At 37.3% G+C, this 23,837-nt stretch overlaps 1 protein-coding gene and 1 long non-coding RNA gene across 13 annotated transcripts in view; one reads left to right on the top strand and one right to left on the bottom strand.

Moving 5' to 3' along the window:
* The window catches only part of UEVLD (UEV and lactate/malate dehyrogenase domains), a 50,646-nt gene that overhangs the window by 6,129 nt on the left and 20,680 nt on the right, over positions 1–23,837 (top strand). For 9 of the 12 annotated variants that reach the window (XR_005375810.1, XR_005375808.1, XR_005375809.1 and 6 more), the window contains exons 2-7: positions 2,401–2,485; positions 5,618–5,683; positions 12,015–12,178; positions 15,700–15,835; positions 16,508–16,626; positions 20,316–20,418. Coding sequence is in view for 9 of the 12 variants with exons in the window: in XM_038569210.1 (XP_038425138.1) it covers positions 2,401–2,485; positions 5,618–5,683; positions 12,015–12,178; positions 15,700–15,835; positions 16,508–16,626; positions 20,316–20,418 (673 nt within the window). In the remaining 3 variants the exon portion in view is untranslated. Of the gene's footprint in view, positions 1–2,400; positions 2,486–3,171; positions 3,226–5,617; positions 5,684–12,014; positions 12,179–15,699; positions 15,836–16,507; positions 16,627–20,315; positions 20,419–23,837 lie in introns of those variants that run through there. The other 3 variants (XM_038569217.1, XM_038569216.1, XM_038569212.1) reach the window with 3 other exon arrangements.
* Positions 9,050–23,837, bottom strand: part of LOC119877367 — a 39,365-nt gene continuing 24,577 nt past the window's right edge. Inside the window, exon 2 of the long non-coding RNA XR_005375811.1 lies at positions 9,050–9,152. This is a non-coding gene — a long non-coding RNA (uncharacterized LOC119877367). The remainder of the gene's footprint in view (positions 9,153–23,837) is intronic.

Genomic DNA, 23,837 nt, shown 5'->3' with positions numbered 1-23,837 from the left:
CATAACCATTTTCAGGGTTCATCCTTGTAGTATGTATTTTTATGGCTGAGTATGTGTTCTTTATTCTTTTTATGGCTGAGTATTCCATTTTATAAATATCACATTTTATCCATCAGTTGATGGACATTTGGCTTGTTTCCACTTGTTGTCTATTATGAATAATGCTGCTTTGAACAATAGTGTACACGTTTTTGTATGGACATATGTTTCCACTTTTCTTGGTTACATAGTCGGAATGGAATTCCTGGGTCATATAGTAGCTTTATGCTTAGTCTTTTGAAGAACTGCCAGACTTTTCCAGAGCAGCTGCACCATTTTCTTACCAGCAGGGGTTTATGTACACAGGGGTTCTGAATTCTCTACATCCTTTCCCATACTTGTTATTGTCTTTTTTATTATGGCTTGCCTTTAAAAAAAAAAAAAAAGATTTATTTGAGAGAGAAAGAGAGAGTGAGTTGGGAAGAGGGGCAGAGAGAGAATCTTGAAGCAGACATCCTGTTGTGCACAGAGCCTGACAGTGGACTTGACCTCACAACCCTTGAGATCGTGACCTGAGCCGAAACCAAGAGTGAGAGTCTTATTTGACTGAGCCCCCTAGGCGCCCCCAGCCCATCTTTTATTTTATTTTTTTATTTATTTTTTTTTTCAATTTTTATTTATTTATTATAGTCACAGAGAGAGAGAGAGAGGCAGAGACACAGGCCGAGGGAGAAGCAGGCTCCATGCACCGGGAGCCCGATGTGGGATTCGATCCCGGGTCTCCAGGATCGCGCCCTGGGCCAAAGGCAGGCGCCAAACCGCTGCGCCACCCAGGGATCCCCCCAGCCCATCTTTTAATTACAGTATAAATCCTTCAACTTTTTTTTTTTTTAAGATTTTATTAATTTATGAGAGACAGAAGAGAGAGGGGCAGAGACACAGGTAGGGGGAGAAGCTGGCTCCATGCAGGGAGCCTGATGTGGGACTCGATCCCGGGTCTCCAGGATCACGCCCTGGGCCAAAGGCAGATACTTAACCGCTGAGCCACCCAGGCGTCCCATGTGTTCTTTTATAATATTGTTTTTGGCTGTTCTAGGTCTCTTGCATTTCCATATGAATTTTAAGATCAGTTTGTAAATTTTGTGCAAATTTTTATTTATTTATTTTTTAAGATTTTATTTATTTATTCATGAGAGACACAGAGAGAGAGAGAGAGGCAGAGACGGCAGAGACACAGGCAGAGAGAGAATCAGGCTCCATGCAGGGAGCGTGATGTGGGACTCGATCCCGGGACTCGAGGATCTTGCCCTGGGCCAAAGGCAGGTGCTAAACCACTGAGCCACCAGGGATCCCATCGTGCAAATTTTTAAAAAGCCAGTTGGGATTTTGATAAGGATTGTTGGGGAATATTGCCATCTTAACAATAGTAAGTCTTCTGATCTATTAACCAGGGATGGCTTTCTTCTACTTAGATATAATTTCTTTCAACAGAGTTTAGTAGTTTTCACAGTAAGTTTTACATGTTAAATTTATTCCTAAATGGTTTCTTTCTTTTTGATACCTTTGCAAATGCAGTTGTTTTCTCAAATTCATTTTCAGATTGAGAAAGATTCTTTTTTTAAGATTATTTATTTATTAGAGGGAGAGAGAGCATACATATGAGCTGGGAGAGGGGCAGAGAGAGGAAGAAGCAGACTCATTGTGGGGCTCAATTTCAGGACCGTGAGATCATGACCTGAGCTGAAGGCGAACACTTAACCAACTGAGCCACCAAGGCATCCTGAGAAAAGATTTTTAACATATTTTTTTTCCCTTTATTTAATCCTCAGCCTAAGTCTAGGAGACAGGTATTATTTCTCTTTGCAAATGAGGAAATAAGTTTAGAGAAGTTAAATGATTTTGCCAAGGTAGTATTTCTGGATGAATGAGGAGGCAGTTGACTCGACTGCAAACTCTTGAATGCTGTCTGTTCTCCCTTTGAAACCCTGGATGAAGTGCCAGGAGGGTTGGGAGGGAAATTCAGGGTGTCTCAAGTGAATGAGGTAGTCAAGAATGAGACTTGGATCCTGAACAGTGGTGACATGGGTGCTCCTGCTCTATTTCTTAAGCCCTCAGGGAGTATTTGGAGGCCACCTGATTCAGTGATGAAAGGCCCAGGTCCAGAGTTTGAGCTCTGGCTTCACTCCTTGCTACCTCGCTCTTCAAGTCGTTTTGATTCGCTAGCTTTAATTTTCACCCTCTGTTGAGTCAGCCCTATTACCTACTTCATGGGGTCCTTATTAAAAGGATTAAATCACATACTATTCATGTTCATAAAACTCAGAGCCCAGGGCCTACCACACAGAGTTCTTTTAAAGATTGATTGTATTTGTTCTTTTGCTTAAAGCTTTATTCATTCCACTCTCATTTTTCTCTTTTCAGTACACGTTCAGAGATCTAACTGTGGAAGAACTAAAGAATGTAAATAGATTTTTCCCACATTTCAGATATTCCATGGACACTTATGGTAAGAATCATAACCCCTAGTTTTAGCTACATTTAATTGTTAATTATTCACAGAGAGCTATAGAATTATAATTTCTCATTTCTCTCTTTTATCCCCTGATTTTGAACTATACTTTGCAACCTGTGGTCTCGGAGGAAATTTAAGTTAATACAACATATTATATGAGCTTTCTATTGCTGCCTTAACAAATTAGCAAAACTTACAGGTTTAAATACAAAGAACAAAACTGTTGGTTGCCAGAGGGGTGGGAGTGGGTGGATGGGTCAAAGAGAGAAAAGGGATTAAGAGTACACTTACCTTGATAAGCACTGACAAGTGTATAGAATTTTTGAATCTTGATATTGTACATCTGAAACTAATATAATACTGTCTGTTAATTATACTTGAGTATAAATAAATAAGTGAATAAAATAAATAAACAACAATCAGCACAAATTTAGTAGCTTAAAAAACTCAAGTTTACTGCCTTAGAGTTCTGTAGGCTAGAAGGGCAACACATCAAAGTGTTGGCAGGTTTTAGGTCCTTTCTGGAGGCTCTGGGAGAGGTCTGTTTCCTTGCCTTTAATATTATTATTATTATTTAAAGATTGTATTTATTATTCATGAGAGACCGAGAGAGACAGAGACACAGACAGAGGGAGAAGCAGGCTCCCTGCAGGGAGCCCGATGCAGGACTCAGTCCAGGACCCCCGGATCACGCCCTAAGCCAAGGGCAGACACTCAACCACTGAGCTACCCAGGTGCCCGCCTTTATTATTATTACTATTTTTAAAAGTTTATTTCTATTAGTAATCTCTACATACAAGGTGGGTCTCGAACTCATGACCCTGAGATCAAGAGTTGCATGCTCCACTGACTGAACCAGCCAGGTGCCCCTCTTTGCCTTTTTTAGTGTCTAATGGTGACCCACATTCTTTAGCTCTTCATCTCTTTCCTCCATCTTCAAAGCTAGCAATGTTGCATCTCTCTGACCATTCTTCTATAGTCATATCTTTGCTTTTAAGGACCAATGTAATTATATTAGGCTTACTCCAATAATATAGGATAATTTTCCCATCCCAGGGTCCTTAACTTAATTGCATCTAAAATGTCTCTTTGTTAAATAAAATAACATATTTACAGGTTCCAAGGATTAGGGTATTGGGCACCTTTGGAGGCCATTATTCCGCCTGCCATATGATTGATTCTGAATTATTAATAACAAAGTTTAGTTATTATCTTTAGTTAATGTATAGTTACCTAGAAGTGAAGATTTTACTTCACTGCCTTTCAGAATTTCTGACCACAACCCAAACTCAGAAATGTTTTATATCATGACTCTGTAGACACATAACTGTGTAGACTCTGGCATTTTCCATTCCATTCCATTTCATTTAAAAGCAAATGTGGATTGAGACTCACTAAATTGATTTTAGAGCCCACAGATTAGTCAAAACACACAGGTTTGAGAGACTTTGTTGTATGTGGGTATGTTTTATATTTGAATTAGTTGCATTTAGAAATGTACAACTCAGATTTAGGTATTAGAAAATTTGAGGAGTAGTTGAAGTATTTCTTAGGAATACTACTTTCATATGTGGAAGAAATGATTAAATTCTAGCCCAGCTGTTGCTAGCCTCTCTTGATTAGCACCTCATTATTTGGTGCTGCAGAAGTGCCTGAGATGGGGGCTGTTAACAGCTACTATTTATTAAATGCCTGATATGTTTCCAGATGTTTTATCCACATTATCTTACATATTTTTTTTTACAACCAAAGCTGTGAGGTGTTACCATCTTCATTTTTCAGATAAAGAACCCGAGGCTTAAAGAGTTTAAATAACTTGCTCAAGTACACAGGAAGTTAGGGATGGAGTCGGGTTTGTACATATGTCTGTCTTGCCTGTTGTTCACGTATGGCTTGTTCTTTTAAATGTCTTTCATCAACATAAAGACTTAAAATTAAAACTTCATTATACCAATTAATTCTTATCTACCTCCCAAAGCAGTTGGGTAGTTTGAAACCAGAGGTAGTGTTTCCTATATTCAGTTCGGAGATGAGAGTCTTTAATTTTCAACCACTGTGTCCCAGTCATTGATGGGTAAGTCGAAGTTTCAGGGACATGAAGGTGGAAAGAAAGTTGAGAATAATGGAGTTAGAGAAACCAAAGAAGATAATTAGTGATCTTTTGAAAAGGTCACTTTAAAAACTGAAGCTAAATACATAAATAAATATAAAAACTGAAGCAGGGATCCCTGGGTGGCGCAGCTGTTTGGCGCCTGCCTTTGGCCCAGGGCGTGATTCTGGAGACCCGGGATCGAATCCCACATCGGGCTCCCGGTGCATGGAGCCTGCTTCTTCCTCTGCCTGTGTCTCTGCCTCTCTCTCTCTCTCTCTCTCTCTCTCGGTGACTATCATAAATAAATTAAAATTTAAAAAAAAAAAATTAAAAAAAAAAAACCTGAAGCTAACATTTTTTTCTGATTATAAAGTTATTGTCTGGTATCTGAAAGTAATTATAACTGATTTGTTACACATGACAATTATTTGATAATGCCCCCACATTTTAAAATCCTAAACTTCTTAGATGTGTTGTTTTCACATTATCTCATTTGATCCTTATGACAACTTTATGATACAGTATCTTTATTTTACAGATGATGAAACTGAAGGTCAAAGAGATTGAAGTAACCAAAAGTTGCATGTGTCTGAGTGGGAAAAGTAGGCCTAGAACCTGGAATTTCTTTTTTTTTTTAAGATTTTATTTATTTATTCATGAGAGACACAGAAAGAGAGGCAGAGACACAGGCAGAGGGAGAAGCAGGCTCCCTGTAGGGAGCCCGATGCAGGACTCAATCCTGAGAATCCAGGATCACACCCTGAGTCAAAGGCAGATGCTCAACTGCTGAGCTACCCAGGCATCCTGGAACCTGGGATTTCTATGTCAAAGCCCTTTGTGCTCTCACCTGTCCTCTTGGCTTCCTAAGAAAACAATATATAGTAATTTCCTCTTGTCAATATATTTACAGATTCCTAGATGATGAATTTTAGAAATTATGTGTGCTTCTGTATATGTGTATGTGCATGAACAAACTTTAATATTGTTTTTTCTATTTTTGAGTACATATTTTGGGGCTTTTTTTTTTCTTTCAGTATTCAAAGATAGTTCCCAGAAAGACCTGCTGAATTTCACTGGCACTATTCCTGTCATGTACCAGGGTAAGTGAGAAAATGTGGGAATTTTGTAAAAGAGCAGTTTCACAAGAACTTATATTTGTTTAGTTCCATACCATTCTCAAAGTATTTTCACATGTATGTATATATGACCTGTATAGAACCTTATTGGATATAGCAGAATGCCGTCCCATTCAAGGTGGCCTAGCTTAGTATCTACAAATTCAATTCAGTTCAACAAGTACTTACTGAGTGCCAACTATGTGCCTATACTCTGTTAGGTGCTGGGGTACAGAGGAGAGTAAGACAGATGTTGGGGAGGAAGACCTTCCTCTGCCCTGTAGTCCTTTTAGCTGGATTTCAAATCAAATTGACATGAGACAGATGAAAAGGAGAAATTTGAACTTAATAGGCACACATATGAGGAATGCACACAGACGTGAGATTCCAAAGACAGTGAGGTAGCTTGAAGTTTTTGTGAGCTAAGGAAAGGGAAGAGGCCTGTGGACACAAAAGGGAGAAAGACCATTAGCAAGAAGGGAAAGGAGATGCTTGGAAAAACAAAGATTGCCCTATTATGCAGATAATGTTTTTAGGTAAAGGGGAGTCTCTATTAAGAGTACTCTTCCTGTGAATGGATAAAGAAGATCTGGTTTATGTATACAATGGAATACTACTCAGCCATTAGAAATGACAAATACCCACCATTTGCTTCGATGTGGAACTGGAGGGTATTATGCTGAGTGAAATAAGTCAATCGGAGAAGGACAAACATTATATGGTCTCATTCATTTGGGGAATATAAAAAATAGTGAAAGGGAATAAAGGGGAAAGGAGAAAAAAATGAGTGGGAAATATCAGAAAGGGAGACAGAACATGAGAGACTCCTAACTCTGGGAAACGAACTAGGGGTGGTGGAAGGGGGAGGTGGGCAGGGGGTGGGGGTGACTGGGTGACGGGCACTGAGGGAGGCACTTGATGGGATGAGCACTGGGTGTTATTCTATATGTTGGCAAATTGAACACCAATAAAAAATAAATTTATTAAAAAAAAGTACTTTTCCAGGAATATACCCTTTTTTCCAGAGTAAATATAGGCATTTGAGAGGGAGACAGCTTTTCCGGCATCTGCTGTATTTCAATTACTTTTAACTCAAAATAATCTTTATGGCAAAGTGGCCCATCTTGAGCAGCATGCCCTGAGCCCCTGCACAGACATAGACCTGCTCTTTGGAGAGTTCGCTTTGCTTTCCCTAGTAAAATGCAAGGGTCGCACCTTTTTCTCCACTACATCAATGTTTTATTCCTCTCCCTTCTCCTGTGTATGATGTCCCCATTCTATGGGTGAAACTGAATCTTAGCCTAGTCAAGTGATTTACCTACGACCACACAGCTGGTATTAGGCTATAACTTGAAACTTCCAGTAGTATATTTGGGGGTCATTATAGCTCAAAGGAAGCAACATCTTTTCAGGTAGCCTGACAGGTTAAAATAGTTAAGTGTTTGCCCAGCAAAACAAAACATCACTAGCTCCCCTATACTTAATTCTTTCTATATGTGCAGACCTACTTCCATCGGTGTTCAACAGGACTAACCTTTCAGATAGGCATCACAGGTGATTGCTTATATAGTACGATGTAAAGAACACCAGTGAAGCATTGGTTCTAATATATGTCTCTGAAGGGGTGCCTGAAATTCCACAACTAAAAATTTATTCCTCTTTTAAAATGCAAATAATCCCAAGAAGGATGTTATCCAAAATCACTAATACACAGTGCTGTGTTTATAGAAAATGCTTGATAAATATTTGTTGAAGGTCAAGTTCATTTATTTGATTACTGACTACCAAAGGAATTTGCTGGGCATTTGAGAGAGGAAGTGCCCTTAAAAATGGGCTGAGGAGGGTCTGTAAACAAATGGGGAGAGAACAGTGGAGTTTGCTCCTTTGCAAAAGATTCAGTTCTATACTATGGGAATATTCTGCCCCCAAAAAGACGCCCAGAAGCTATATTTTGGGGGACTTTTTTTCAAAGTAAGTGCTTCGTATGGTATTCCCTAGACTTTTACAAACCCTTTCTAATTTCTTCCCCTCCGTGATGACTTATTGCTTGGGGCTCACTCATGTTTTATTCTGCCTCTGTTCGTGTCCCACCGTGACACCTCCTTTGCCACAGGAAGTGCATAGGAATTCATTTTGGTTTTTATACATAGAAATGTGGTTGGAGATGAAAGTAGATAGCAGTGAGCTCTGCAGAAATTGAAGAATTTTTATTTTCCTCCTTCTCCTCTCCTGCCAAGCTCTCAGACTCTTTTCTAGCTGCCTCAACACCTTTATTCAGATATGATCCCCATTACTTGTGTTCTGCATTTATTATGATTAGGTGTTAAAAAGAGAGAGAGAGAATTATTGCCCACCCCAATGATTGATTGGTTGATTGACTTCATTCCTATTAGCCACCCCAGTGATGTCAAGGGCAGTTACATTTTACAGAGGAGCTCATGAATTTAAATGAATCACAGCTTAGTAGCATTTCAGTTTCAAGGATATTGTGGGAAAGTAACAGGATGGCATAAAACTTATTTTAATATCATTGGTATGATGCCCCTCATTGGCATTCTGCGTCTCCAAGAGCCAAGAAGTTATTTCACTGATTCTCACACTGGGTCTTCCAAGGTAGTAATGGTACCTGCAGTATCTTCATTTTTTCAGTACATTCTTTTTTCTTCTTTGCTTTTGAGTAGAATTATATCAACTCAATATAATCCACACTAGTTATTTCCTGTTGATCAGAAGGTCAGAATGTATTATCTCTCTTGTCTGTAAAATGGTACAATAATAGAGCCTCACTCTAAAATTAGGAGATTAAATGAATTACTGTAAGTAAAGCTCTTGGCATAATGCCTGGCACATAATAAATGTTTAATAAATTATTGTCTCCCTATATTTTTCACTTTCTAGTTTTATTAGTATAATAATAATATATACTCACGCTAAAACAATTTAAACAATTGAGAAAGGAAGTGGTTAAGCTTATACCTAACTTTCCACCCAGTCCTAATTTCCCGAATAAATCTTCCATTGGTATTTCCTTATGTATACTTGCAGACATTTTCTAGATTATTATTATCTTCAAGATAGTGTCAAGGTTGTGATGACACTTTTTCTTCATCCACTCATTTAGAGATGTGTATTCATCTTAATAAGATGATACCCATCTGAACTTTACTTACAGCTAACTTAAATTATATTTTTATGATATAATTACTTCAGATCCAAGAACTCTACCAGCAGTTCTGACTTTTTGGTAATGAATTACTGAAACCTAAATGGGCAGGGTACAAGGCAGGACATTTGTCGACCAAAAAGAATGGGAAAGAAGGAAGAAGAGAACAAATCAGTAAGCGAATCTTACCAGTTAGACACAGGAATCCTGTTCACTGGTTGCTTTGCCAAGCATGGGCTATTCAAATGCATTGATGCTGCTGGGGAGGCGCATTGTGGGAGGCAGCAGATCCTTGATCAATTAGGAAGACACCATCAATAGACATTCCTTTTCTTTAATGTGTAGTGATTAGTGGCACCATCAGGATTTGTCCTACTTCTTCAGCAATATTATGAAACCAAAAAAATCTGCGTGGTCTAGAACAGTGGCTTTCTAATGTTTTGATTGTGACGCATAATAAATAGTTTTATATACATAGCTAGCATACACATGCACGCATACACACTATATACATGTATATGAAACACTATACTACCTGTCATATATTCTATTTTCTTTTCAATTCCATTTTAAAATATTGCTTGCAGCCTACTAAATTAATTTTGTGACCCTACCAAATTAATTATTGTGGCCACAATTTGAAAAACACTACTTTAGAGAGTATATAACATTCGACAGAGTGCTTCTGGAGGAATTTGATGGTGTGTCTCAGTACCTGTCAGTTACTTTGTGGTGCTATGATCACATGACTTCATAATCATAGAATTATCTATCATCAATAGCTATGCCTATACCCAAATTGTAAATACTTAGACACTATGGCGACAGATATTAACTAGACTTATGGATCATTTTGTGGTAAATACAAGTAATTATGGTAATAACAAGTGGTAATTACCACAATAATATTGAGGTAATAACAAGTCATTATGTTGTACAGTGAAACTAATGTTTATGTCAATTATATCTCAGTTTTTAAAATTGTTTTTAAAACTGATACAAAAGTAGAGGAGGAGTGTGATTCTGAGAACTGATAGAAAAAAATAGACCCACAAGTATCAGGACATTTCTATACTGATTTTCAATCCTACCTGCACATTAGAATTACATGGGAAGCTTTTAAAAAAATTCTATCCACAGCCCATCCCACTGAATCAGTAACTTTGGGGGAGTGGCCTGGCTATTGGGATGTTTCCAAGTACCTTAAGTGAGTCTACCATGCAGATATGGCTGAGTATCATTGTATCCTTAGAGTAGGAAGCAAGATGAGAAAAGCTGTCAGTGGGAGGAGGATTTCCTTAGCAAGAAAAGGATTGCAGTGGAAAATAAAACTTTTAATTTAGACCCGGCCTAATTCCAAAATGGGTTTTAGGTAAATTGCAAAAATTGCCAACCCTACATGGTACCATGTCATGTATTTTTCTAAGCATTTTACATACCTTAACTAATTCCATCCTCAGAGCAACCTTGTGGGGTAGGAGCTATTATTATTACCATTTTATAGATTAAGGAATTGAAGCACAGAAAAGTTAAGGAACTTGCCTAAAATCATATAGCTAGTCATGGGTAAAACTAGAATTTGAACCTAGACATTCTTGCTCCTGAGCAGCCATTTTCATAAATACAGTGAAAGACATGCAGTAAGACTATGAAAGCAGGAATGACTATCAGAAGATACAGTAGAACAGCTAAGGTAACTGATCAGATTTGTAGTTTGAGTTTGGTTTTGCATTTTTATTAGGTTTAGCTTTGGGCTTCCTGGCAACCAGGGCAGTCAGTCGGCATAATGTATGTACGTGGCTTTTGTTCTCAGTAGGCATAATGTATGTACATGGTTAACAATGGAAGAGCATGCATGCCTGTCTCTTGGTATGCCAAAATTTAAGAACAAGGGGACTGATAAGGTTATTTTCAGGTCTGTGTTCTATGTTACCTAACCCAGCTCATTTGCAATTAATGAGGAACTTGAAGGTCAGTATCAAATGTATCAAATTCATCTTTGTTAATTCATCCATTTTTAATTTGTTCATTCACTCTTATATAAGAAACTTATTGTCAGACAGTATGTTAGGCACTATACTTGATGCAGGGGATCTAGAAATGAATAATACATAATCCCCTGGAAGTTTACAATGTGAAAGGAAACACAGACCTGTAAGGAGATAACTTCAGTGCAGAATAAGTATAAAAATAGAAGTATCCACTGCTTTTCAAAAGAGTTGCAATAGTTCCATTTGGGTGGAACAAAGAAGGTTATGTAGAAAAGATGCTGTATCCCAAATTCCTGGCATAGTAGCTCCTGTAAATATTTATCGAATTTAATTAGATGAACTGGCCATTGTCTTTTTAAATTTCTTCAAGTGTTATGCTGGTGCTTTACACCATGGGAACATGAAAATGGAGAAGTAGGCCTTGATTTATACAAATCCTTTACATATACACTTAACTACAGATCTTATTTTTTTTTTTAAGATTTTATTTATTCATGAGAGACACAGAGAGAGAGAGAGAGAGGCAGAGACACAGGCAGAGGGAGAAGCAGGCTCCTGTGGGACCCAGGAAATTTAACAAAAATCCCCTACCCTTGGACAAGCAGAGCAGGACTAACTCCATTTTGTGCTGCACCTGCCACCTCCTATATGGCCCCCACTTGACCTGCTTATTGCTTAAGGCGCTGCCCCACCCTAGTCAAGCTGCTGGGCACACCCTAATTGGAAATCGGCTCAGTGATAGGGCCAGTTCAAAATGGATACTTTAGGGTAAAATGTAATTCAATCGGCCACCTGCTTGTGGACCCATGACTCTGCAACTTTCTGCGTATCCCATTGGCCACTGGCCCCTATAAAGCTGCTAGCCTCTTAGTCTCGGGGTCCAAGTCCCTGCTCCGCTGTGTCGGATATACTTGGACCCAAGCTCGAGCTTGTAAATAAACCCTCCTGTGTTTGCATCGGTGTCGGCTCCTTGGTGGTTTCTCGGATTCGCGATCTTGGGCACAACAGCTCCAACAGGGACACCCTGGGCCAAAGGCAGGCGCCAAACCTCTGAGCCACCCAGGGATCCCCTAAACTACACATCTTAAAATGCCACCTTGCTGTATCATGAATGTAATGTGCATACTTCATCATTGTCTGAAAGTGTGTTTGTCTCAAATAGGTAATACCTATAACATACCAATTCGTCTGTGGATTTTGGATTCCCACCCGTTTGCTCCCCCCATTTGCTTCTTAAAGCCAACCGCAAACATGGGAATCTCAGTTGGAAAACATGTGGATGCTCAAGGCAGAATTTACTTGCCCTATCTTCAAAACTGGAGCCATGTAAGATCAATTTGGATTTTCTTTTTTTTTTTTTTTTTTTTTAAAGATTTTACTTATTTATTCATGATAGTCACACAGAGAGAGACAGAGAGGCAGAGACACAGGCAGAGGGAGAAGCAGGCTCCATGCACCGGGAGCCCGACGTGGGATTCGATCCTGGGTCTCCAGGATCGTGCCCCGGGCCAAAGGCAGGCGCCAAACCGCTGCGCCACCCAGGGATCCCTGGATTTTCTTTTATGAGTCTTTATTTTTCTGAGTATTTCTCTTTATCCTAATGGTACAAATAAGTTACTGAATTTTCTTTCAATGGTATTTCTCACATGAACTTTAAAAGTAATTTGAAATTGAGCTCCCCGGAGTCACCCAAGTTCCAAACCCCAGTGGCAAAAAGCAGCCTGCATGAAGTGCTGTCTCCAACTATTACTGGGAGCTCAATTATTTGGAACCAAGTATTATTTGCTCCCCCTCTTTTTATGGTTGTTTACTGCTTGATAAAGCACATGAAAAGCTACTGGCAAGATAATGGACACTATTTCTTAGTCCCTCCTTATTAAAGATTCTTATGTAATATATGAATTTATTTGTAGTTTTGCCTGCTTTTTACTTTTATGTAAATTGAATCATACTGTATATAACCTTCTGTTATGTTTTGTTTTAACTGAACATTTTTAAAAATTCATTCACAGTGATATATGGAACTAGTTTATTTAGTTCATAAGTTTTCACATTATGCAGTTTTGTTTTCTGTATTTTTGTCATCTACCATTATGCTGAGCACTTCTCATTTTAAACAATATGTTCAAAATACATGGTCTTTAATTGGTTACCTGATACCACATAAAGATACTGGCATGATGTATTTACAAATTGCTCTGTTGTTAGAAATTTAATGATGAGCATCCTTAAAGATAAAGATATGTAAACATAAGAGTGTATATATTATAAATCTTTAATAATTTAGTAATGATAAATCTCTAGGAATGGAATTACTGGATCAAAGTTTATAAATGTTTTGAAGGCAATTCTTACATATTGCCAAATTGGCCTCCAAAAGGTGGACAAAATGTATGTCTATGATCACTTGAAATCAGCATAGAATACCTCTTTTTCAGCACCCATGTTCTGGCAGAAAGTATTATTATTAAAGCAAAGCAAACTTTCGCTTATCTCCATATATTTATTTAGAAGGGTATATAATGTGTTCTCATTTTTGGAAGTAAGATTTTTGTGAAAGGATAATTTATAATATATTTATATGTATCCAGGAAGTTGTGGGACAGGAGGACCAGGAATCCTTGAAAGAGACCAGGGATAGGTCAAGGGTCAAGTATAGCTGGAGTAAAAGATGGTGTTAGGATTACAACTTTTTATTTTATATACATCTCATAAGAAAGCATGCAGTTATGGGCATGTTTTACTTTGTTTTTATACTTTTCTGTATTTTTAATATGTATAAAATCTTTAAAAAAAGAAAAGAAATACAAAAAGAAGTGATGCACACCAAGTAGTTGGCAGTGGAGAATAGGTGGAGGAACATTGACCTTTTACTTTATGAATTTGTATATCATTTGCATTATTTGGTGATTTTAATAAATAAGATTGATAGATCAACGTGATAAATTAGGTATAATAAAAATTTGTCAGTTGGAGGGACCTTAATGTTTTTCTGTTATTTGAGAAATTGAGATCTTTTTCATATATTAATCAGTCATGTATGTTCCTTTTTTTTTTAATTGTCTTCTGTCTCCTTCATCCATTTTTACCCTTTTTTTTTTTTTAAGCTATCCTCAAACAGTATTTTGACATCTCTAGCCTATTGTGGGAATTCATATTTCCTGTTTCCCTTTTCTCATTTTCACTTGCATCTCTTTTCATAGTTTTGTTAGTATGGTAAATACTCAGATAATAGTCTAGCTGAGGTTGTGCTTGACTTCAGACAATATTGGTTTCATTTTACTATTCTGAACCTTTTTATTATATGCTAAAACTAGATTTTTAAAAAAGATTTTATTTATTCATGAGAGACACAGAGAGAGAGGCAGAAACTTAGGCAGAGGGAGAAGCAGGCCCCCTCCAGGGAGCTTGATATGGGACTCAATCCCAGGACCCCGAGATCACCATGTGAGCCGATGGCAGATGCTCAACCACTGAGCCACCCAGGTGCCCCTAGTTTTCTTTTTTTTATTTAATTAATTAATTTATTTTTAAGATTTTTTATTTATTCATAGAGACACACACAGAGAGAGAGAGGCAGAGACAGAGGCAGAGGGAGAAGCAGGCTTCCATGCAGAGAGCCTGACATGGGACTCGATCCTGGGTCTCCAGGAGGCGCTAAACTGCTGCACCACCGGGGCTGCCCCTCTTTTTTTAAAAATAGAATTAGAACTAGTCTTAAGAAGACATTACATTATTTAAATTGTCCTATTTAAAAGTACTACAGTAACTTTAAGTTCCTCATGAGGTTGGAATTATAATTATGTAGTACAATTACACAGAATTTTGGAGCTGAAGGAATCTAGAAATGTCTAGACCAAGGATTACAGACATTTTCCATAAGAGATTCAATGTGCTGTGTTAGACCTATATTTTAGACAATATTTACTAACATATTTAGGGGTGAAAAGGTATTGGATCTGCAATTTATTCTCGGTTCAGAAAAATATGGAGAGGGAAAGAGACTGAGAAAATATTGCTAAAATGTTAACATTTGAGTGATCTCGGGTGAAGAATATATGAAAATTCTTTGTACTTTTTTGCAACTTTTCTATAAGTCTACAATTATTTCACAATTAAATAAGTAAAATAAGGGGGGGGGGCGCCTGGATGGCTCAGTCGGTTAAGCATCTCTCTGCCTTCAGCTCAGGTCATGATCTCAGGATCCTGGGATGGAGCCCCTCATTCACCTCTGCTCCCTGCCCAGTGAGGAGCCTGCTTCTCCCTCTCCCTTTGCCCCTCCCCCTGCTCGGTTCTCTCTCTCTCTCTCTCTTTCTCTCTCTCTGTCTCAAATAAAATTACTTTAAAAAGTCAAACAAAAAGATAGGCAGATGGTTCCTGAACATATAAGTACTTTGCTATAAGCACATTCATGTTATTTTCTCATCTTTCGGAGATGTAGACTAGCATTTCTCTAATTTTCAGTTAAAAGAATTAAGTAATTTTTCGGTTAATACTATCATGTAATTTGTATGGTAGTTTTCCAAAAATAAGAGCATAATGCAAAACTTTCTTTTAGTTAACTTTAGATAATAATGTATAGGTTAAGAAGGTAGTATTCTTTTTTTTTTTTTAAGATTTTATTTTATTCATTCATGAGAGAGACAGAGAGAGAGAGAAAGAGGCAGGCAGAGGGAGAAAGCAGGCTCCCCGCAAGGAGCCCAATGTGGGACTCAATCCTGGATCCCCAGGATCATGCCCCAAGCCGAAGGCAGACACCCAACCACTGAGCCCCCCAGGTGTCCCAAGAAGGTAGTATTCTTTAGGAAATTTTTTGCGTAACTTTTTCTTTTGTGTGTATTCTGCAGCCTAAATCTGTCATTGTTGGACTAATTAAAGAAATGATTGCCAAGTTTCAAGAGGAACTTCCCCTGTATTCTCTATCATCATCTGATGAGGCACGGCAGGTAGACTTGCTAGCCTATATTGCAAAAATCACTGAAGGTTTGTATTTTTTGTTAATCAGAGAGTTATGAATTTATATTTTCTCACTAATATCCTTTACTCTCTGCTACTGGATTTCTATAAATAAAAATATTCATGTATCTGTACATATCTGTGTTGAATCAAAAATTCTTTCCTATACATCTGTCATAGGGTGTTACCATATAGTTCCAATGAATGTGGTTTCTTAAAATGTGAAAGCTTACTCTTATACTGACAGATAAAACAATTTGTGTTTGTTCAAAATTACTTGATATATATTAATGATCCCAAACCTTTTTCATTATATACTTAAGTATCTTTTTGCCTCATTCAATATTGGGCCAGAAAATCTGATTCTCCATGTTTCTCATTGAGGATAAGTCAGATATCCACACTTACGAAAGTCAGTAAGGCATTGAACATTTTTGCCTTATAGACCAGAGCAGTAAGAATCAGAATGTTTTTCAGAATTATGGAAATCCTATTTTTTAGTCTTAGGCTCTATTGAGAATATTTACTGAGATTCCTGTTTGTCTTGCATTTCACTTGTTCAAGTATTTTCGAATGCTTATGGAGTAGCATTATGTTTTCTGTCCAAGCTATTGAAGGTTGGTGTACTTTTTTAAGATGCTAAAAAAGATTTTTTGATATTATTTCAAAACTCTCATGATAATTCACTTTTATTTCTAGGTGTCTCAGACATAAATGCAAAGAACTGGGTAAATCATGAGCATAAAACCGTCAATAAAATTACTGTGGTTGGAGGTGGAGAACTGGGTATTGCCTGCACATTAGCAATCTCAGCAAAGGTATGTAAGCATAGTGGTTAGATATCCATCTATCACATTGCTAGACTTTTAGGTAGTTTATGTTTAACATACAAGAAATAATGGCTTCATTTTGTCATGTGGAAAAAACTCATTTTACCTTAAAATGTATTTAGTAACTTGGCAAAAAAAAATAAACAAAACTGAAAGCTCTCATCAGGGATATTGCTTCTTAATTAGTACTTGGAATAGGCTTTTAAAAAGTGATTTGAAATAAATAAATAAATAGATAGATAGTGATTTGAACAGGATCCCTGGGTAGGCTCAGCGGTTTAGCGCCTGCCTTCAGCCCAGAGCGTGATCCTGGAGTCCCAGGATCAAGTCCCACGTCAGGCTTCTGCATGGAGCCTGCTTCTCCCTCTGCCTGTATCTCTGCCTCTCCGTGTCTCTCATGAATAAATAAATACAATTTTTTTTTAAAAAAGTGATTTGAACAATGGGCTCATCATCCTATTCCAAGGGAAACCTCAACCTGACATTCATCTGACTTAGTCACCAATTCCTTTGTGTTTTCTGAGTCATGCTGCTTTAATTAAGCTCTTATTTAATGTAATACTTAATTTTAGCTCTTTCTAAAATTAACATTTTTTCTTAAAGATTGCCTTTTCTTGTGTAATTACTCTATATTCTCTTAAGATAATAATTTCTAAGTTAATATTTTACACTAGCTTGAAATTTCTTTATTTTTCCATCAGTCCTTTTTACTAGATCTTTTTGTATATAAATTATTTTCAGGAAAGCTTAAATTCCCTTCCAGAGAAGTTCAAAAGACCCTCCAGGGTCCCAGTATCATGATAACAGCAGGTCTGTGTCTTTTCAGGGATGTAGCCCAGAGTAGAATAGCTGTCCCTCTCTGTTTATTTGGTACCTGACATTTTGTTTTTACTTTTCTATTAAAATGTTGTCATCTAAGTTCTTTCCTTTTTACTTCAGACTCACATATGTCTCAGAGATAGGTTCTACTTTAGTAAACAATTAAATTATATCCAGGGAGCTAGAAAATTTTAAAAGCTGGCTGTGTAGAACAACATATGCTGACTTTTGACTTCGCTTCATTTCCTCCACCCTCCATCTGAATATACTAACTAGTCAATCCCTCTTAATTGGAATTTGAACTGTTTTCAGTTCCTTTGTTACTAAATAGAATCCTTCCATAAATACTGCTTTACGAGTTGCTTATTTTCTCCTCTGAATTTTCTTTTAGGTGTACATAATCTCAAAAACAGTACTAGTGAATCAGAGGGCATGAATGGTCTTTATGGCACTTATTATATATTGCTAGTTGCACTTCAGAAAGGCAGATTTATGCTGCTCATAACAGTTATGCACATCAATCTGATTTTTTGACATCCTTAACAGTATTGAGTTTTATCAATTTTGTTGAGTTTTGGTAAGTACAAGAAGGCCCCTTAAAGTCATGTTTCTTTACCATCTCACTATCAGTACTCCTTTGTCTGTAAACTGTCCAAATGGAAATTTTGTTCCATTTTCTTTGTAAATATTAATATTTTGATACAAGATACATGCAATGCTATGATACAGTAGTAGTCATAATAATATCAGTAGAAGTGGTGGTCATAGCGCCAGCAACTGACCTTTACTGATTGAATGCTTACTAGGTGCCAGGCGCTCAGCTAAACACTTGACTGATTTTTACTAAATTTTACCTAACCCTATGTTGGGTACTATCATTACTACCATTTTACAGATGAAGTTGCATAATTTGCCCAAAGTCACACTGTTAATAAATGGAGGCAGGATTTGAAGTAAGGCAGTCTATTTACAGAGCCTGTATCCTAAATCTTTACTACTCAGTCTGTGGCTTTCAGACCAGCAGCACTGGTGATACCTAAGATCTTATTGAAGTTGTATTATCTAAGGTCCCACCCCAGGCCTATGGAAACGAATCTGCATTTTGACACAAAACCCCTGGTGTCCCATGTGCTGCACTAATCTAAATTGTGATCCCCTCCTGCCCTTTTTTTTTTTTTAAGATTTTATTTATTTATTGATGAGACGCAGAGGGAGAAGCAGGCTCCCTGTGGGGAACCTGATGCAGGACTCAATCTCAGGACCCCAGGATCATGACCTAAGCCAAAGGCAGATGCTCAACCACTGAGCTACCCAGTGGTTGAATGATGATCCCTTAAAGTATGGGAAATTCTGCTTTAAGCCATAATGTTATCCTGCTTCATTATTGCTATCATCCTTACAGACATTAGGTCATTTCTAGCTCTTTAAATATCCTTATACGTGTTGTATTATGTTACCTATGTACTAATAAACTTGTAGGATAATTTCTGTAAATGAGATAGATGGATTAAAGGAATTACCATTTTTAATTAGCAATAATCAAGCCTTGGATAAACCTCATTGGTACTGTGCAAAGCTGGAATTACTCTTTTTAAATTTTGGTAGAACTTGTCAAATTATCCTCCATATCAGTTGTACCAGTTTATTCTCATATCCACAGTATGTAAGAATGCCTGTTTTCTCACATTATTGTTGTTAAACTTTTGGGTCTTTCTGTGTCTCATAATTAAAAATGATAACTCATAGTTTTCTTTGCATTTCTCTTTTGAGTGTAGTTGACAGTAATAAAATTAATAGGTACAAGTTAGAGAGGACTTCTCTCTGCCAGCTCTGGGTCACATAGTAATCCTCATAGCCCCATGAAATAAGGCGAAGTTCAGTGACTTGCCCAATGTCACAGAGCTAATAATACTATAGATGGGTTTTCTTTTGTACTTTCTGCCTGGCAGTCTGGTGGATCCCTGGGTATTCTTGCCTCTGTACCCTAATATAGGAAAGATCCTCAAACTGCTTACCACTTTAGAAGAAGACCTTCCATAGGACACCTGGGTGACTCAGTTAAGCATCTGCCTGCAGCTCAGGTCATGATCTCAGGGTCCTGGGATCCAGCTGTACACTGGGCTCCCTGTTCAGTGGGGAGTCGTCTTCTCCATCTCCCTCTGCCCCTCCTCACTGCTTGTGTGTGTTTTTTTTTTTTTCCTCTCTCTCAAATAAATAAATAAATCTTTAAAGAAAAGAAAAAGAAAAATACCCGTAAAGGTAACTTGACTCTGAGAAGTTTCTGTGCCGTCATTTACAGTTAGCCTACTGTGGCAACCAGAGAGCCATCTACAGGCATGTGGAGTGTTTTCTATTAGATATCTGGGAAGAGTTCTACATGATAATAGGATTTTATTTTAGATTTATTATCTTTTTTTTTAAAGAGAAACTTGGCATTGGTATTGACTTTCATGCTAGAAATGAGGCATTAAAATAGAGCAAAAAAATCACTCTCAGTACTTTCAAAATGGAAATTATGACATTAAAATGAAAACATAAACTCAAGAAACAGCAGCAAATGTATTCAGTGCACCAAATTATCGTAATTACTCCTGTCCCATCAAAGGAAATCTGCAATCTGTGACTTCTGGGTTAAGTCCTACTAGATCCCAATTTTCTGTTAAGCCTAAAGGATCACATTTCAAAAGTTCATAGTAGTTTCTTGCTTGCACATCCTTTTCATTGCTATTATATTACCTTTTCTTCATAAGACAGCATACGAGGCTGTGCATTCTCCTTTAGCTTCACTTCTGAATGAACTTATATTGAGTAACTGGCTGTGTTTGTGTAATGCTGTATGTTCTTATTATACTGTACAGGGCATTGCAGACAGACTGGTCCTCTTGGACCTCTCAGAAGAGACGAAAGGAGGGGTAATGGACCTTGACATCTTTAGCCTGCCTAATGTGGAGATCAGCAAAGGTCTGGTTATTCTGCTTATAAGATGCTTGCCTCATATTTGAGTCCTAGAATTTTTTTTTTAATACACTTTTTTTAGAACAGTTTTAAGTTCATAGCAACATTGAATGGAAGGTTTCCCATATATATTCCTTTATCCCTGCACATGGACAGCCTCCCCCATTATTAGCATTCCCCACTAGAGTGGCACAATTGATGAGCCTACCTTGACACATCATTAATCATCCAAAGTCATAATTTACATTGGGGTTCATTCTTGGTGTTGTACATTCTGTGGGTATGGACAAATCTATAATGACATGTATTTACCATTATAGTATCTTTTACTACCCCCAAAATCCTCTGTGCCCAGCCTTGAGTCATAGAATTTTAATGCTAGGAAGCATTAAAGATCACCTAGTCCAAGTTCCTCATTTTACATATTGGGGAAACTAAGATTCAGATAAATAAAGTGACTTATCCAAAGCCATACAGATTGTAATTGATTATATAAACAAGAGTCAGATGAGCAGATAACATTCTTATAGGTCAGAAGGATTTATTCTGTCTTTGACTTAAGCTACAGTATAAATTTGTTTCCTTTGATTGGTTCCATGCTCATAATATATTGGTTAAGAGCACTGGTTCTAGAGTTGGGGGTCCGTCCCAACTCTGCCACATTATAACTCTGGCATTTGTCAGGTTATATAACCTCTCAAAGTTTAGTTTTATCATCTACGAAGTGGGAATAATACTTACTATATCTTGGTATATGTCAGAGTTAAGATTTTTACAAAAAATGCATATGGCTTTCACCAAAAATATATTGTTAAAATAAGTCTTAATAAGAACAAAAAAGACTTTGTATTTTTTTTTTTTTAATTTATTTATTTATGATAGTCACAGAGAGAGAGAGAGAGAGAGGCAGAGACACAGGCAGAGGGAGAAGCAGGCTCCATGCACCGGGAGCCCGATGTGGGATTCGATCCCAGGTCTCCAGGATTGCCCCCTGGGCCAAAGGCAGGCGCCAAACCGCTGCGCCACCCAGGGATCCTGATTTTGTATTCTTAATAAATAAAAATATAAATGTTAGGAAAGTAGTTTTTATCTCATCTTAATTTAAATATTTGCATATATTTTATAATGTCCATAGTGTACTAATACAGACATATATGTAGGTAAATACTGATTTGGGGATGTGGGCTTAAAAAAAAAAATATATATATATATATATATATATAAAGATTTTATTCATTTATTCGTGAGAGACACAGAGAGAGAGAGAGAGGCAGAGACACAGAGGGAGAAGCAGGCTCCATGTGGGACTCAATCCCGAGTCTCCAGGATCAGGCCCCAGGCTGAAGGCAGTGCTAAACTGCTGAGCCACCCCGTCTGTCCCCCAATCTTTTTTTTCCAAAAATATTTTATTACTAGAGATGCATGATCAAAAAAACTGGAAGACAAGGTTAAAGCTAAAGTCAAATTGTAATATGTTCTAGTTGTTTGGATTTCCTTATTTAGGTCCCCTGAATTCCTTGACCATATTTTCCCCAAAAAAATCAAGGTAATCAGTCACAAGCCTGATTGTACTAAGAACAATAGTGGGTGAGAAAAGTTGAAATTATACCTGCATGTTATACTTTGGGTGTGATATTTGAAGTAAGCTTCTGGATCCCTGTAGGATATAACCAGTTCATTTTCCTTGTCTAGAAAGAGTACAATATTTGCTTTAATGATCCTTTTGTAGGCATCATATAGAGGATCCCCCTTAGGGAACTGGTTATTCTCTTGTGCCTGTCATTTCCAAGTACTGAAGTTCTTAAGGGACCTTTTTACTCTTCCAAATCACTTTAGGAGACTTTAGTACATGGACTCTAGAGGTTGTGAGGCCTTTTAGGACCTGAAGAAATTGTTTCTTCCTATGTATCTCATTAACCATCAATAACTATCATTTCATGTAATTGAAAGAATAGACTCCTTGGAGCAGAGGTATAGTGTACTTGCTACCAACTAGGGAATGTTGAATGAGTCCACACCATCTTGGGGCAACTTTCATGTTCTTCTTGTTAATTTGGTTATATATTCCTGATAACACTGTATTTACTACTATTACATGAAGAATTTTATCTGTTTATTTATTTTTAAAGATTTTATTTATTTATTCCTGAGAGACACAGAGAGAGAGAAAGAGGCAGAGACACAGGCAGAGGAAGAAGCAGGCTCCATGCAGAGAGCCTGACGTGGGACTTGATCCTGGGTCTCCAGGATCAGGCCCTGGGCTGAAGGCAGCGCTAAACCACTGAGCCACCCAGGCTGCCCTTGAAGAATTTTAAATATAATGTTAACTAACATCTCATAAATATATTCCATAATATGGAGAAGTACATTAATAATTTTGGGAAATTAAGGTCAGTAGTTTTGAGAATTTGAGTAATGCTACATCATGACAGGCATTGATGACTACAACCAACCATTGTAGAGTTATGCTTTGGCTCTATTTGGACTTTTTCAAAATAGCTATTAAAACATTTTGGGGAGGTGTATATATATATATATATATATATATATGCAGATGAGTATGCAAATATGCATAACATATATATACACACACACACACACAGTTATGTTTGTGTATGCATAGACTAAATCTGGAGAAGTACAAAGGAATAATTAAGAGTAGTTGCTTCAGGAGTCAGATGGGAAACTGGTTCTGTACTTGTTTTGTGAAGTTAATATTTTTATTCCTCTATTTTTATTTTGTACTAAAATACATGTAACATTAAATTTACCGATAGTGACATTTAGGGCATTCACAGTGTTGTGTAGCCATCACCACTATCTAGTTCCAAAATTTTCATTGCCCCAAAAGGAAACCATGTACACACTAAGCAATCACTCCCTGTTTTCCCTTTCCCCATGTCCTGGCAACCACTTATCTGCCCTGTGCATTTGCCTATTCTAGATATTTCATACAAATGGAGTTTTCCTACATTATGTCATTTTTTATGTCCGGCTTCTTCCACTTGGCAAAATGTTTTCAAAGTTCATCCATATTGTAGCATGTATGAGTACATCATTCTTTTTATGGCTGGGTAATATTCCATGGGATGGATGTACCACATTTTGTCTGTTTATCAGTCTGTGGACTTCTGGGTTCCATCTTTTGGCTATTGTGAAGAGAACTACTATGAACATTCATGTACAAGTTTTGTTTGAATAACTGTTTTCACTTCTTTTAGGTATATACTCAGAAGTAGAACTTTGTGCTCATATGGCAATTCTGTGTTTAATTTATTGGTGAATTAATAGTGTGCTTTTGAATATCTTTATTAATAGTACATATAGATCTAAATAGCTCTATTTCTTTGAACAGTTTCATAATATTTTGTCATATGGCTGTCTGTTTCCTGTTGGGAGACATTTAGGTTGTTTTTGTTTTCTCG

Source organism: Canis lupus, chromosome 21 (genome assembly GCF_011100685.1).
Source record: "Canis lupus familiaris isolate Mischka breed German Shepherd chromosome 21, alternate assembly UU_Cfam_GSD_1.0, whole genome shotgun sequence".
Lineage (NCBI taxonomy): Eukaryota > Metazoa > Chordata > Mammalia > Carnivora > Canidae > Canis > Canis lupus.
This window is presented reverse-complemented; position numbering and strand designations above follow the sequence as displayed.